The 16,340-nt window shown below is 41.9% G+C and overlaps 1 protein-coding gene across 1 annotated transcript in view; it reads left to right on the top strand.

Annotated features, from left to right (window-relative positions):
* Nucleotides 1–16,340, top strand: part of EPHA4 (EPH receptor A4) — a 152,027-nt gene that overhangs the window by 96,500 nt on the left and 39,187 nt on the right. The window contains exons 6-7 of the mRNA XM_033150247.1: nucleotides 12,795–12,919; nucleotides 14,099–14,258. Of these exons, the coding sequence (XP_033006138.1) occupies nucleotides 12,795–12,919; nucleotides 14,099–14,258 (285 nt within the window). The remainder of the gene's footprint in view (nucleotides 1–12,794; nucleotides 12,920–14,098; nucleotides 14,259–16,340) is intronic.

The following is a 16,340-nucleotide window of genomic DNA, read 5'->3' as shown; positions in this document are numbered from 1 at the left end:
ACGAGAGGGTGTTCAAGAAAGCACAAGGCTTTTGGTGGTGTCATGGAACACAGTGCACCCACTTTGAAATGAAGTGGACTTGAGTACACATATACAGGATTCGGCTGTGAGGGCATAAAGATAGATGGGATAAAGAAGGAAAGACTTTTCAGCTGGAGGTGGGACTGGATGGAAGACAGTGTAGGAGCTTAGACCATCTGTAGCCCTCTAGATATTGTTGGCCTACAACTCACCCCTAACCATTGACCTTGCTGTCTGGGACTGATGGGACAGTAGTAAGAGTAGCTTTCTCCTCCTTAATCAAAGCAAGAACATTTTGATAGAGGGGTTTTTGAACAAAGGCAAAATGACTGAATTGTGACAAGGGAAGTCTACAGGGACAGCTGCAAAAAAAGCATAAAGCATGAAACAAAAACTATGCAGTGAGAGATGCCAGAGCTTGATTGTTTTTCTGAGGGAACTCAGAGGAAGAGGAAGATTTTCCCAATAATACATCTGAACAATTTCCCCCCCTGATTATATATCTACTGGCCATTTGCTCTGGAGGAAGCTGCCTTCAATTCTTTTAGCAGAGGTGTGTCACTTTAATTGTAAGTAATGGTTGTTTTGCCCTTACCCAGAACTAATTTAGAATATATCAGTCTTATTATTGTTAAAAGAGAGACAGAGAAAATTAGACTAAAATGAAACACTCAGAAATTGGCTCTCCAAAGTATCATAATAGATAAACATACTGTTCTCTTATAAGACAGAAAACACAAAGCCTGTGGTTTATTTATTTATTCAATTTATTAAACACATATTTTACCTTGTACCTCAGCCAACAAGGCTCCCAAAGTGGCTTCCTTGATTAGAACAATAACATATTATTAAGACCAGTCTTTGTAAACCTGGCGCCTTCCAGATATTTTGGACTACAATTCCTGTCAGCCCCACGACATTGGGTCCATCTAGTTCAGTACTGTCTATGCCAGGGTTTCCCAAACTTGAGTCTCCCGCTGGTTTTGGACTACAATTCCCATCATCCCTGACCACTAGTCCTTCTAGCTAAGGTTGATGGGAGTTGTAGTCCAACAACAGCTGGAGACACAAATTTGGGAAACCCTGATCTACACTGACGGGCAGTTGCTTTCCAGAAACCATTCTGCACCATGTGCTGGAAATCAGTCTGGAGCCCTCTGATCGCTGTGTTGAATTGACAATCAAACCAGAACCCTTTTCTGATCCTCATTATAATCAGCCCTGAGAAAATGAAATTCAAAAGAGCTCTAAAAATCATGGTGGAAATAATTTTACAATAACATTGACCCTTACCCCACAACAGGAATCCCAGATCTTGCTGGCAGCTTTCTCGTCTCATGTATTGCCATTTAGAATATCAAACAATGCACACTCCCCCCCCCCCCCATTCAAAACACAGAGTTGGAATCAAAAGGTGAGTAAATGCTGGGTGAACCGAAATAAATGTGGAACTTGTAATTTAAGCTGCTGCTGACACCCTAAAGTAGGACTTTAATTTTGTGCTTGCACATTTCAAGGCTCAAAGACCCTTCTCCAGTTTCTGACTCTGCTTTCAACTGACCTCCTTTTATTTTTACAACCAGGCAGTGCACAGAATGAAGTTCTCTCCCTCATCTGTGCTTCACATGGTTTATAATTTGCTGCCACAGAAAGTACAGGTTTCAGATGAAGGAGAATGGACTCTATCCAATTACAGAGCCATTTACAGGTAAAAAGTTGTGGGTGGTAAACTGAAAGAGGCTTGAGCAACATTGCCTCCCACTCCCCTTCCGACCTTTCGCTCTTTATGGCAGTCCCTCAAGTGAAGAACAGGTTTGCAGTTCATTAGCCGGCCAGAATGGCATAGATTCGTTCGCAGCCCCCACCTCTTGTATAAGAGTTTTCAGGGCGAACAAAAGTATCCATAGCTTTCATTCGTAACAAAGAGCACTCAAATTAACACCATCAAAACATTACATGGAACAACAGAAAAGGCTAACTTTATGCATTCTAGGAACCACATTGCTGAAATTTATATTTAATCAAATTATCAGCCATACACACACGAGCTTTCTTTTCACACCGTGTATTTTTGTGGTGTTTATTCCAATGTCGATTTCGTTTATCCAAGCTTAGAGGTGGGCTTCAGTGACTCCCTATAATTCTTTTTACTTATTTCTAGGGAATTATCATTAGTTATGATTTAGAAATGGCAGCAGATGAATTGGGACCATGTGCTAGGTATGTAAATAGCTTACCTCCTTACTACTAAAAAGCACTTGTAACAATATGGGGAAGTAAAACCTTACATTACTACTCACCCATTTCTCCAGACACCTGGAGCTATAACAGCTATAAAGGGGTGGTAATGCGGGGGAAATTCCATGGTGTGATACCCAACATTAGTCATAAGAGTACACTCACTAAAATACATGGACCAGGTCTTTTATTTCAGTGGGTCTGTTCTGAGTGTGTCTAACCTCAGCTTTTACCAATTGTCCACATAATGTAGAGCAGGGATGGGGGGAAAACTCAAGCTCAGGGGTCCAAATTCAGCCCATGCAGACTCTCTGTGGCCCTCCGGACTCTCCAAGCCACACATCCTCTTAAACCATACTCCTTGCCAACCCTGCTTTGTGGTGCCTGCAGTGTGGCCTTGAACTCATTGCATAAAGCCTTTTGCTTGCCTGCATGGGGCATAGAGAGGGGGGTGTGTAGAAACTAGTTTACTGTACAAAGATAAAATTCATATGTATTGCTCCTCCTCCTCCTTTCCCCTTGCCTGCACCGCTGGACGGTTGCCCAGAAGACAATGTGGGCATCAGGATGAAGCACGTTTCCTAGTCCCACTGTTGAAGTACCAAACAGTAACCTTCTAAGAGTTCACTGCATGGCTTTAATTCATCTGAATCCATTCTTGCATCATTTCCCTCTTGACATAGGCAACCAGCAAATAAAATGCATTCTGTTGAATGGGGTCATCCATTCATGTCTTTCTTTCTCCTCTACATTTATTTCTTTACCACTGTTGGATTCACCTTAAGGACCGTTATGTATGCCATATAAATGCTAGCTATTCCTATCAACATTGCTTCCTTCTGTCAGTTCTTAACCTGCCAATGTAATGGCTGTGGGAAAGCAAGGACACCTCACTCTTTTCTTTGCGTTTTCTACCATGCTCTTCCACAGTTACGATTTAATGAGAGTGCATCAGAAAGGAGTGAAGAATTTTGAGAGAACTGTCCAGGAGACTTATGTAATTCAGAATTTAACCACCTAGAACAGTGAAAGAACTAGGGCATGATTCAATCCCACCCACTGCCCACTCCCTGCCCAAGCAAAGCCTTATATTTTGGTCCAAGAGAATGTCTCATCTTTGTGTACAATGGATTGGCAGTCGCTCCAGCTGTGAGAGATGCAGTTTAATGGTCTGCAGAGCTAATAAAATTTAAAATCCAGCAATCATTCTCTTTAACTGTAAATTGGAGGCGTGGATCTGCTACAGTTATCTTCTGTGTTTAATGGAGGTAGAATAAAATACTGCTGGCAAATCTGGATGGCTTGAAAGCGATGCTGGCGTTAAAGCAAAAGCTGTAGTGTGCACGGTTAGACAAATAGCACCTTCTGATGTTTGCCCATAAGGCAAAGAGGTAAGTTTTAAAAATAGTATTTGGGTTGCTGTTGATGTGCTAGACCTGCCACTAATCATATTAGTTTGTTACACATGTAGGATCACTATACTACCTTACATTCAAATCTGAAATGTAGCAGTCCTAGTCTTTCCTTAAAAGGGAACGGCCCACACTCTTATCCAATTACAACATTGTGTAGTGTGTTTTCAACACTATGGCTTACATTCACATGGCAGTTTATTCCATTTCCTTGATGTTTCCTTAACTGCTGGTTTCTGCATTATATTTGAGCTTTCATGTGATGTAAAAGCCACTAATGAAATATAGCACATGCTTAGCATTTATTTTTGTGCTTTTTTAGGCCAGAAAAAAAATCCATTTGCAGCCCCTTTAATCTGGAAAATCACAGGAGTAAAGTGGATAAATTTAGGGTGGTATAATGTCCATACAGGTTTTTCCTGCCATTTTCAGAAGCACCTATGCACAGAAAGGATACGGGAGTAGCAAAGTTGTCCAATGACATTCATTCTTGTGTTGCGCCACACCTACTGGTGTGAATCAAATTCAGCTCAACATGCCACTATATAGCATGTCCAGCAGTGTGAAAAAAACGTGAGAAAATGGAACAGAAGCACTAGCATTACAACCAGGCAAACTACAGCAATATTCCCCATTTCTGAATGCACCCTGTGTTTGGCAGCTTAGCAAACCACTACAGAAAGGGTATGTCTAAATGAAGTAGGGTTTGTAATGCCTTCTTCATCATCAATATGCAACACTTGTGGCTTTGATATGAAATGCATGATGCACCTTAGAACATGGACAGACTGCAATTGATGTAGTTCTCAGCAAAGCATTGACACAACTTGTGCTGGGATTCTTCTACTGCACTTTTCCCTCTTAAGAAGCTCAGATGTCCATGGCTGCTTCCCATTCCAGTTTCTGAAGTTCTTTCTCCTTATCCTAAGGTTATTTATTATCCCATGCCTTTCAAATTAGTATAGGCTGCACAATTTATCAAAGCTGGCGTTCTATTTATGGTGGATCAAGTTCTGCTCTTTGTTTCAACTGCATGGGGCCCAGCAGTCTCCCAGCTTCCCAGGTTAGAGAGCCACTGGCTAATTCCAAATTGAACAAATTGCTTATAGCATTTCTTCAAATGTTTTGCAGTGCTAACTCCAACCACCCGTGTTATGTTAATCACTGTCATTCAAGCGTTCGGGAATGTTTCTTTTCTTTTGCTTCTTCTTTTTTTTTGTAAGTGGCTGAAACATTCAGACAGATTTTTATAAATTACCTTCTTACTGAAAGACTTGTTTTCCTGTTTGTTTAAAACTGGCATTCATACATACAGGAAACATACACATTGCTTCCTGCCATGTTTCTGTTGGCAAGTATTAAGTTATCTTTGTCAGGACGTGCCAACAGGCTTTCTTAGCAAGCAAGCAGAAATAAAACAAGTAGTCCTCAGACTAAACAGATGCCTCGCTTGAGTGGTACTGCAGGCCCCCCGCCTCATCAAGAGCTTCCTTCCTAAACAAAACAAGGAGGATTTGCCAATCTCTGCTTCCTAACTTTGTAGTGGTCAAATAAAATCTGTGGGCATGATCCAGTCATAGTTAAAGCCCTTAGACTATGCACACGTAACATGGGAAAAGTTCCATTGGATGCAGTGCAGCTTAACTTTTGAATAAGTATGCCTTGAACTGGGCTGCACGTCTTATTGATTTCCATAAAAGAAATTGACACATGTGTTCTCACACATGTGTCCTACTCTTTCACTGAGATCAAGGGAATAAACCTTTGGCTGGATATTGCAGCTGTCAAGAGTTCCAGATTTTGAAGTTGCTTCGTGTTGGCATGATGATCTGAATTTTGTCTTTCAAGAAATGATTTTGGAGGCAGAAGAGCAGAATGATAAATATTTCGTCATTATACTTTTACAGAGTAAGGTAGTGTCTAAACTTTAAAACCACTGTAGTCCTCAACTGTAGCTTGCATTTTAAACTCACTTAGTTACTGGTATAAGAAAGGTCTGTACAGAGCAGCAGCACTGGGGGATGGGATATTTAATTATTTCCCACATTTCATTTTCCTGCTTTAGTAGTAATTTTATGCATGTTTAAACAAAGGTAAGTATGCACTGCATGAGGATTGCAGCCTGAGTCTCTCTGTCTTTCTTTCACACATTACCCACATACCAGAATTTAGCTTTCTACATGTATTGACAAGCATCTGAAAATTTGCACTTATCAATGCATACTGAATGTAATGGTAGACAATTGGCAATAGTCAGGGATGGGATATGGGTTTCTTCATTGCAGGTATCCCACCTGTCCTTCAAATAAGCTATTTCCTGTTTGTGGCACATCTTTTAGACATTATGTTACTGATACTATATATGTTGCTCTGGGAGATTTTTCAGCTGAAAGAAAGAAATTTTGAATCTGGGTTTTTCTACTCCAGGTCTACTCACTATTGATACTTTCAGGGGGAAGGGCCATAGCTCAGTAGTAGGATCCATATTTACTCCCTAGCGTCTCCAGGTAGGACTGAGAAAAACCATGTCTGAAACCCTAGAGAGCTACTGCCATCCAGTGTAGACCAGTACATTTAAATCTTTTAAAATCAAGGTCCCTTTTTATCCCATATGTGCAGTTGGAGACCCATATCTTAATATTTTGCCATGTAGGCTATTTGTGTGGTGGTTGCGCTGCTGTCCATCTTAGGTTAAGCCATGAACTGGCTGTGGTTCTTGACCAACCAGTTGAAGACCAGTGCTAGGTGGACTAAAGGTCTGACTCAGTATATGACAGCTTCCTATGTTCTTGTGTTTCACTGTAGCTCTGCGATTGGCCATACTGTCTTTTCACATGGCCAGTGCACACCCAGTTTGCTGTGTGACTATGTCCCATAGCTGTCAACTTTTCCATTTTTTTAAGGGAAATTCCCTTATTCTGAATAGGATTCCTTGCAAGAAAAGGGAAAAGTTGACAGCTATGCTATGTCCATACCTGAAAATGAAGAACATACCCTCAATAAACTTGGAAGTCAAAAGAGTTTTGCTGAATGCAAAAGCTCCAGTGTCAAGCTGACTTGCAAATATTATTATTAAATAGTTCTTTTCTCAACTGAGAAAGGAGTATTTATCCTAGTTTACTGTATCAGCCTTCTTTAAAGTAATTAATAATGAAGCAGGCTTTTAGCATCCTTCAAACAAGGTAAAACTCTTAATCACAGTAGTATCATTAATAATAATAATAATAATAATTTTATTTATACCCCGCCCTTCCCAGCCAGAGAACCGGGCTCAGGGCGGCTAACATCAATTAAAATCACAACAAAAAACATAAAAACGATCAATTTAAAATAACAGATTAAAATACAAATTTAAAATTCAATTAAAACTGCAGGTCTCAATTTCAAAATAACCCACCAATAAAAGATGAAGCATAAATATTAAACAGAAACCAACCCAAAGGCCAGGTGGAACAGCTCCGTCTTGCAGGCCCTGCGGAAAGATGCCAAATCCCGCAGGGCCCTGGTCTCCCGTGATAGGCTGTTCCACCAAGTCGGGGCCAATATTGAGAAGGCCCTGGCCCTAGTTGAGGCCAACCTAATGTCTTTGTTGCTCGGGACCTCCAAAAGATTATCACTTGAGGACCTTAAGGTCCTACATGGGACATACCAGGAGAGGCGGTCCCTTAAATACGAGGGTCCCAAACCGCATAGGGCTTTAAAGGTCAAAACCAGCACCTTAAACCTGATCCTGTACTCCACCGGGAGCCAGTGCAGCTGGTAAAGCACTGGATGAATGTGGTCCCGCGGCAAAGACCCGGTAAGGAGCCTCGCCGCGGCATTCTGCACCCGCTGGAGTTTCTGGGTCAGCTTTAGGGGCATCCCCGCGTAGAGCGAGTTACAATAGTCAAGTCTGGAGGTGACCGTCGTATGGATCACTGTGGCCAGATCAGGGCGAGAGAGGTAGGGGGCCAACTGCTTAATACGGCGGAGATGGAAAAATGCCACCTTTGCTGTGATTGCAACCTGTGCCTCCATAGAAAGAGAGGCATCAAAGGTTACACCCAAACTCTTGACGGAAGGCGCTGGCACTAGTTGGGCCCCCGCAAGAGATGGGAGTTGGCCTCCCAACCCCATGTCGTCCCGACCCAGCCAGAGGACCTCTGTCTTCGAAGGGTTTAACTTCAACCGGCTCCCACACATCCATGCAGCCACAGCCTCCAAGCACCTGGCCAATGTGTCTGGGACCGAGTCAGGGCGGCCGTCCATCAACAGAAAAAGCTGGGTGTCATCAGCATATTGATGACAGCCCAGCCCGAAACTCCGGACAATCTGGGCAAGAGGGCGCATAAAGATATTAAAAAGCATCGGGGAAAGGATTGTGCCCTGCGGAACTCCACACACCAAGGAGTGTCGCGGCGACAATTCCCTCCCTAGCACCATTACTGCTTTCAAGCATTTAATTTTGATCCTTGACAACATGTTGAAGCCATCAAGCATGGTTATGTTCCCCTTAAGGATGAAAGAATATTTGAAGAAACTGAATTAATTTGATGTGAAATATATATATCTGCAGTGTGATCCACTTTTATTTGTGCACAAAGATTACTGTGTAGTGCTATCCAGATCTTCAGGATTCTCATTTTCATTGGTTTCCTGCAGACCAAAGACTTTTCACTTAGTTGATTTCTTCTTGTTACTGGTACTTCTAATCTGAATCAGTCATGAAATAGTGTCACCTGAACTCTACCATATTTAGCAAGTGCCAAAGGCCTGCTGCAACAACTCAGCGTTTGCTAGCCTAAGGAAATTGCTTTATTATGCTGTTTGGGCAAAGTTTTGTTCCAAGTCTGCTGTCCTAATCTTTGTTTGTAGGCCACAAGCACGGAACAGCAGTAATAAAACTACTGGTAGGTGTTTAATGGTAGGGTACTGAGGAAGTAGATAAAAGAAAATTGCTCGATTCACAACAGTAGGGAGCAAGTCTTTTTGAGTGAGGAGGGGCAGGATAGTGAACTACTGAGCTTGGGCCTGCTGAACATTACACGGCCATTTATCCAGGGACAGTTTCCTCTTCATTCCACTCCCAGAACATACCGAATTCACCAAGAAGCCTGTTATCTGCATGAACGAACATACAATGGATAACATACCATCTATAGAATAAATATATAAGCTGCACATCCCCAATAATAAGTATATAAGATGCATATCCCTGGTTGGCAACTAGCTTTCTCAAATGCACACTTCAGGAAAAAAAAGTGAAGGGCACGTCTCTGGATTCTTGGGTTATAGCATAAAAAGCATGGAAGGGAATATAGTTTTCACTTGCCTTTAATCCAAGGTCTCCAAGGTTTGTACAACAACCCCATGAGGTAGATAAGTTGAGACACAGTGACTGGCCCTGGGTCATCTAACGAGCTTCATTCATGCATGGAGATTTAAATATTTATCTAAACACTCTAACAACTATCCTACACTGATTCTGTACACAATAGCTGCTTTATATTGGTGCAACAATTAGGGGACTCTTAGCACCTATTTTGTTGAGCTTTAGGTCCTGACCAAAAACAGCAAGTTCTGCTTCTGTTGAGAAGGATGCATAGAAGATTGGTAACCTAGCTGTCACTCCTCCACCCTTTTCTATCAGTATTTTTAACACAGGTATGGAAACTTTGGGTCAAAGATTTCAGCAGATCACTTCAGCGTCTGTTGTACAGTGATACTTTCTGTTTCCAAATATGTGTGACTGGAAAAAATGAAAGGAAGACACCTCCCTCCCCCCTTCAAGAAAGAACATCCTCTTAAAGATAGATGGAATCAGAGCTGTTGAAAAATTATTTATGAAAGAATGATTCAGCTGCTCTTGAAGACTCACTCATTAACTAAGGCATTCAGCTTTCTGGTTGGACTGTCACTAATCTGCTTTTACTGTAGACGGTGGTGGTGATTTATCCTGATTTCCTTCCTTGACTTTTGATGCCACTGCAGAGAGGGAGAGAAAGGAAAAGAAGAAATTATCCTTGAAAAAAGTCTCCTTTGACTTAAAGGTTTTACATGGATATCAAGCCAGGAAAGTTGCTTCTGACTGTACTGGGTACCTTCTATAAATAACTTGATAGCACCCCTTTGAACGAAGCCTCCCTCTTTCTGTTATTCAGTATATCTTCATGCACATGAGACTCTGGGTGAGGAACAAACAGACAGATGGGTAGACGTGTTGAGGGAGGCAGCAGCAGAGCTCCAGAGTAATTTCTAACAGAGATGCCAAACTGTCAAGCAGTAGATCAAGAAACAGTCTTCCTGACAGACGCAATTCAGCCCAGAGAGTTCCTTTGTGACTATATGTGTGGTGCCTGCTGCTTCGTTTTCCTCCCATCAGACCTGTCTGATATGGTCAAGTAGTTTTGAAGCTTTCGTGTCCAGTTTTCTTTTAGCTGTTGCTGTTTCATGTGACATTTATTTAGTTATTTAAAATGATTCTCAAGGAGGTCCTTTTTAAAATATTAAAATGTTCAATGATAGCTATATTCCCCCCCCCATAAGATGTGGCTATATCTTTGGGTTTTTTTCTGTATGGGATGGAATTATGATTTCACTCTGAAAAGTCTCCGTAGATCTTCATCCTGCAGTTGTTGTTGGTTCCTGTTGTTTTGAAACACCTGCATATTTCTAGGGTTTTAGGGACAAAGGAGGGAATATATTCAGTTTTGGAAGCTGCCTAATCTCTGTCTCTACAGAGCAGCTTTTTGCAGATAAGATTTTTTGAAAAATTTTCCTGAATGCCCCTTTTTCTTCCCCAGAGACCCCCATCATTTGTACCGGTGCTTGTCAGTTGTGGCAGGACTTGATAACAGCTGGCTAGAGATGTGACCACACAGTAACAGAACAGCAAAGAGTGGGCAGCCTGGATCATAAATCTTCAGGAAGTCCATTCCTCCAACAAAACTACAAATCTGTTACTGTCATTGTCAAAGGGGGAATGCATTGTCCCCTGGCCTGTTAAACATCTCATGACCGGGCACCAATGATGCCGTACGGTAAACAACCAGGAACATCTATTGAGATGTTTCTCATTTATCTCATTGTTTGTTTTATCTTAGCTCTCCGTATTGCGTTCAAAAATGTAATTCTAAAGAAGCGTGGACTTTTATCCATTTTATAATACTAGTTGAATTGTCAAAAAAGCCTATTGGCCTTTTTATTTTTTGCTCCCCAGTGATATCATACTTTACTCAAATCAAGTTCTCTCTAGTTAATGGCTGTGTCGCAGAGTGCCCAGTGCCCATGGAGCTTCCTTCCCCTCATTCTTACTTGCACCTTTTTATGTAGCTGGCAATGACGAATGCATGATTGTGTGGACAATTCCTTTTGTTTAGATTGCTAGCAGCTTATTGCATGACTAAGTTTGATACCTATCTGATCTTGTGGACTAGGAAAAACTATTTGTTTACCTAGCTAATAACAAATAAAAGCGAAAGGTTGTCTCCAAGTTGTATGTTCATCATTAAGCCTAGTGAAGGGTCAAGTGTGAAAACAATCAAAATGAGAGAACATTAATGGGAGACCAGAAGGTCACACGGTCAAATCCTAAAAGCAAGAATGGATAAAATCTGCTAGAGTTTCTAGCCTGTTCTGTGATCATTTGCATTCAGATTCACAATTCTACATTGTGAGTCTTCTTTGAAAGTTTTCATGTGTCCTGGTGAAGCAAGAGGGGTATAGTTTATTAGTCAGATATCTGCTTCCAATCTGTAGTTGCAATTAAGGCTGGGGTGTTGAGAAACACCAAGGCCGATGCCTCTCCCCCAACGCAGCGCCGCCTGGAATGAAATTCCCAACCGGGGTGGGGTGGGTGGGATCTGTGATTTTGAGCTGTTTCTAGTCAGAGTAGACAGTACTTGGCTAGATGGTCCCATGGCTTGACTTGGTATAAAGCAGCTTTAGATGTTCAAAGAAAAGTCCTGTGTTAGGCCATAGAGCTTGCTCTTTAACCTCCAGGAATCTGGTAGTATATAGGCTCTAGCTCAGTTGGTTAGAGAATGGTGCTGATAATGCCAAGGTTGCAAGTTTAATCTCCATCCAGGACAGCTGCATGTTCTTACATTGCAGAAGCTTGGACTAGATGATCCCCAGGGTCCCTTCCAACTCTACAATTCTATATTATGAAAATGCCCTCTCGCCAACCACCTGATCTCAGTTAATGGCGGCTACCTGAGAAGAACCTCATTGGAAGACTGTAACACACAGGAAGGTTAAAATGGGAGGACAAAGTCCCCTGGGGCCTGTTCTACTCCCAACATCATGTAAAGTTTTGCAGGGCCCAGTGGATAACTTTCTCCCATACCTTTCCAGGTGTTAAATGTTCCCATTGAGGTCCTTTTCAGGTCCCACTATCCAAGAGTTTCCTCAGTCGCAACTCCTGCTTGCTTCTTGACACTTTTTCAAATTGCCTGGAAGGTTCATGGAGAGGGAAGGGAATAGGAGTGCTTGCATTGTGCGTGTGTGCAAGCGATTAAATTGATCAATTTAGGATTGGCTCAGGTTCTGGATGGGGCCTGAGTCCAATCCTAAATTAATCTGGGAGAACTAATCCAATAAATTAGGTGACCAATCCTTCTTCTTGGGACTCTACCTCACTAATGATTGTTGCTTAATTTTTATGTAGCATGGTAGCTTAAACTTTATTGTATGTAGCCAGAGATGCTTTTTGCTGGTTTCAGTGTGGTATAAATGTACCAACAGACCTGATGGATGGATGAATGAATGCATGCTACTGATGTCATCAAAGAACATTTCATTACTGTGCCTTGCCAGCATAGCTTGAAAGACCTCATCAGGGGTCTTAGTCCTAAAAGAATGAAAGGTGGGCACAGAGCCATCAGACCAATGTGATGGGAAAGGAGGAGGCTCCTCACACGCCCACAGGCTATAAAGTACAATTTACTGCATGGACCGTGTTTTAATAGTCTTCCCGTGGAGCCAACATGCCTAAGGCTAGGCTTGTGTTGAGTTGCTTTGGTGAGTGTGTCCAAGGGATCTTACATTGCATTTGTGCAAAAGACAAAACAGCCAGCATCCTCCAATACTTAGGGCTCTTCTGGGAGCCATTGTATAACATTTCCCTCCTTTCTCTCTTGGCAGCTCCATCTCAAATTGCTTTGATCCAAGCTAAAGAAATAACGAGGCACAGTGTGGCACTGGCTTGGCTGGAACCTGACAGGCCGAATGGAGTCATCTTGGAATATGAAGTCAAATATTATGAAAAGGTATTAATTCATCCTGGAGAGATGACTTTTTCTTCCATTATGTTGGGTGCCAGGGCCAAATAGGTTTACCTTTGTCATTGTGTAAATGGTCATTATCAGCAACAAGTTTGTTTGCCTATAAAATCATATCCAGTTTGACATTTCATACATTTTAGCAGTTGTACTGAATAACATATTGCCCTCCCTCCCCCCCTTTGCTCTGCAGTACTGGTGTCATTTTGTATTTTCTCTCACCGTAGGAACTATCTGATTCCAGTGGGGCTATTTATAATGAGAATCAATAGAGCAGAGAAGTAGTGCAACATTAGCCTTACAACAGAGACAGATGTGTAATAATGAAGTATATAGCACAGTAATAATAATGAGCTCTGTATGAGCTGATAGCTTTTGCCCAGAATGATGGTGGCGGTTTGATAGATTTTAATAGAAAATAAAGGAAAGGAAATTACTTTCTTCACCTCCTTCAAGTTATATGGAGACATTTCTACAAATAATTTGTTCCTCCCCCAGTTCAGATCTATGGAAAGAGCTATTTCCTCTCAAGGTTCTCTGCAAAATGAACAATTACTTTCTCTTTCTCTCCCTCTCCCCCACCCACTTCACCTTATTTGCTTTTCTAATAATGCCCAAAATGAGTTGTAGATTTTTATTGGAACAAGATTATAGCATTTTTTTTCCTGACACATTTTCCAAACAGAAAAACACAGGATCCACTTTTAAGGAGAAGGGAGCAAAGGGGGAAGGGGAGAGAAGAGTGCTTGGCAGGCATTTCTCACAGTTCTGAATTGGAAGGGGTGGAAGAGAAAGAATTGTGCATGGACAATAAAGTTCTATTTGTTCATCAGAAGGATTGTGATTACACTCTTGGATGTTTCCCAAAAACGTATTCCCTTGCCTTAAAATAAAAATAAAAAAACACCAAAACAAACCAGTGATTAACTGACAGTACCAGTTAATCACTCCTCGATCACTCCTTTGACTTCCTAGCCAAAGAAGAATGATAAAATGTACAATTCTGCCAATCTCTCATATCACTGAAGATAACAAAAAAAAAAGTTTCCAGTGCTCCTTTGAAAATTCTGCCCCTGTTAGTAACATCCTTATTAGGCAACTGGTAAAGTTCCAGAGTTCACAGAGCACTGTTTATTTGCTCTTGTTTTTGTCTTTTTCCCTTGTTAGGACCAAAATGAACGCAGCTATCGCATTGTGAAAACGGCTGCCAGAAACACTGATATCAAGGGCCTGAATCCGTTAACTTCATACGTCTTCCATGTGAGAGCAAGGACAGCAGCTGGCTATGGAGACTTCAGTGGACCCTTTGAGTTCACAACCAACACTGGTAGGTAATAGTAACACATCTCTCACTGGTATAATCCTGGACATCCTTTCTCCTCCTGTCACCATTTTGAAACAGTGCTGCATTTAACTTAATTGAATACAAATGAATGGGTTTCTTGTTGGTTCAGAATCTCTTTGAAGTGCTTGGCCTTGATCAGGCGTCTAAACGTCCCAGATCACAGACTTTTCTTTCCGTGGCTTCTTCTCAGATTGGAAATGGAGGAAATTGCCCCCCAAAAGAGATGCAAAAGAATCCTGTCTACCCAGGCTTAAAAACACACACACCCTTAGATCATACTGTGTTATGATTTACAACCTGTTAGAGGTCGTATTTGTCCTTTTTATAGTTATTGTTAGATGCACACATTTTAAATGTGTTATTTATTCTGTGTATTTGGTTTTAAATGATTAGCAAGGTGTTTGGTATTTTATATATTTTGTAACTTTTTCATAGAAAGTATGGACTAAATACAATCATCATCATCATCATGCAAATACTGTGACAGGGATCAAGCAGGTCCTGCTAAGTTGCAAAATCCTCACAACATCCTTAGACTCTAATAGATCAAAGTTTTCCTTTCCCAGTCTCTTTCATTAATACCTAGAAAATGCAGGACATCCTGTCTCCCTTCTGTAAGTCTCCCCACTTCTGCAAGCAGCTGCGAGTCAAGTAATGTCCTGGCTCACCAACGTAGATGCCTCACTCAGACCCCTTGATCAATTATTACCAAAGGCTTTATTCCAAAATTCAGGTTACAGGTACACATGTCAGGTGTTCAAAACAGTGCTGTGAGATACAGTGTCTCGACCGTTGACTCTCCCTTTGAAGAGTGGAGCAGGCACAGTCATTCGTGTGGATGTCTTGCCAAGGAACAGAGCTGGGCACTCCTGCAAGTAGACCGAGTCTGTTTGCACTGGCGTAGCTGATGGTGCATCCTTGAAGATGGAGTCAGGGTTGGCGCAAGTGGCTCACTTTCCAACCTAGGCTCATACGCCTTCCCTAGGATGGGAAGTGCTTTGCTAGCTGAAGGCAGGGTGGAGACTGGACTGTATGGCTCCCATATTCAACAGGTGGGACATCGGATGCCACTGGGGCAGGGCTTTCTCCCAACAAACCACTCACCCCCACCACCACATCCAGATCAACACACTCGTGAGCACAACTTGCCCCTGCCCCCTCTTCTCATTCCACCTCCCTCTCTGACCAGCCCTGCCAAAAAGTCTCCACAGGGCTCATGGCAAGGGATGTGCAGTGTGGTGAGATCATGTCACTAGACGTTAACAGGAGAGAAGGTCGCAGGAGAAACCTTTTCTGTGGCAATCATGCATTCCCTCTAGCTGCAGAGCATATCCATTTTCATTCTGCACTTGTGAACAGTACAGCAAGTGTTCATTCATCTATATTTGGAAGTGTTCAAGAACCAGGACTTTGAAACGCATGTACATGGGATCCAGAGAGTGATTGCAGAAAATGACATTGTGGATGAAATAAAGCAGTTACCAAAATCCGCCCACAGCAAACATGGTATTTGCTAGCATTTGCACATCCTGTGTGTTTGATGCAAGCTGTTTTCTACATTTTAATGAGGAAGTCTTAATAAGGAATGATAGAACGATACATTGTGTATTACTCTGCAGCAAGATTCCCCCATTGATTCATGGGAGGGAATTTAATGGCTTAGCTTCCTTTAATGCTAACATGAGTTCTGTGCATAAATTTTGAGGACATCTCAAGTGGCAAACAATAAATTCCTTAAAATAATTATTGGTTCTCTCAGGATAAGCATGTTATACATGGATATGTACTAGGGAGGAATATTGTGTGCTCCCCTTATACTTTTATGAACAACCACAAGTGGCAACCCTACCTTTAGGCTCCTCAGTTTGAGCCTGGCACAGCAGAGAAAGGGTGGCTTAACTATCTGCAAGGGCTGACCATGCTGCCCTCCAGCCAGTCCTTCCTCTTTGCCAATCACCCACCCCCATGCCATTTCACTTGGGGCAGGGAATATTGGAGGCAGGCATCAGTGGAAACTTTTCTCCTCAGGCTTCCTCTAGCAGAAAAGTCCAGAAAGAGGCTTTT

This window comes from Lacerta agilis, chromosome 5 (assembly GCF_009819535.1).
Source record: "Lacerta agilis isolate rLacAgi1 chromosome 5, rLacAgi1.pri, whole genome shotgun sequence".
NCBI lineage: Eukaryota > Metazoa > Chordata > Lepidosauria > Squamata > Lacertidae > Lacerta > Lacerta agilis.
Note: the sequence above shows the minus strand (reverse complement) of the source record. Positions and strands in the feature narration are given on the sequence as shown.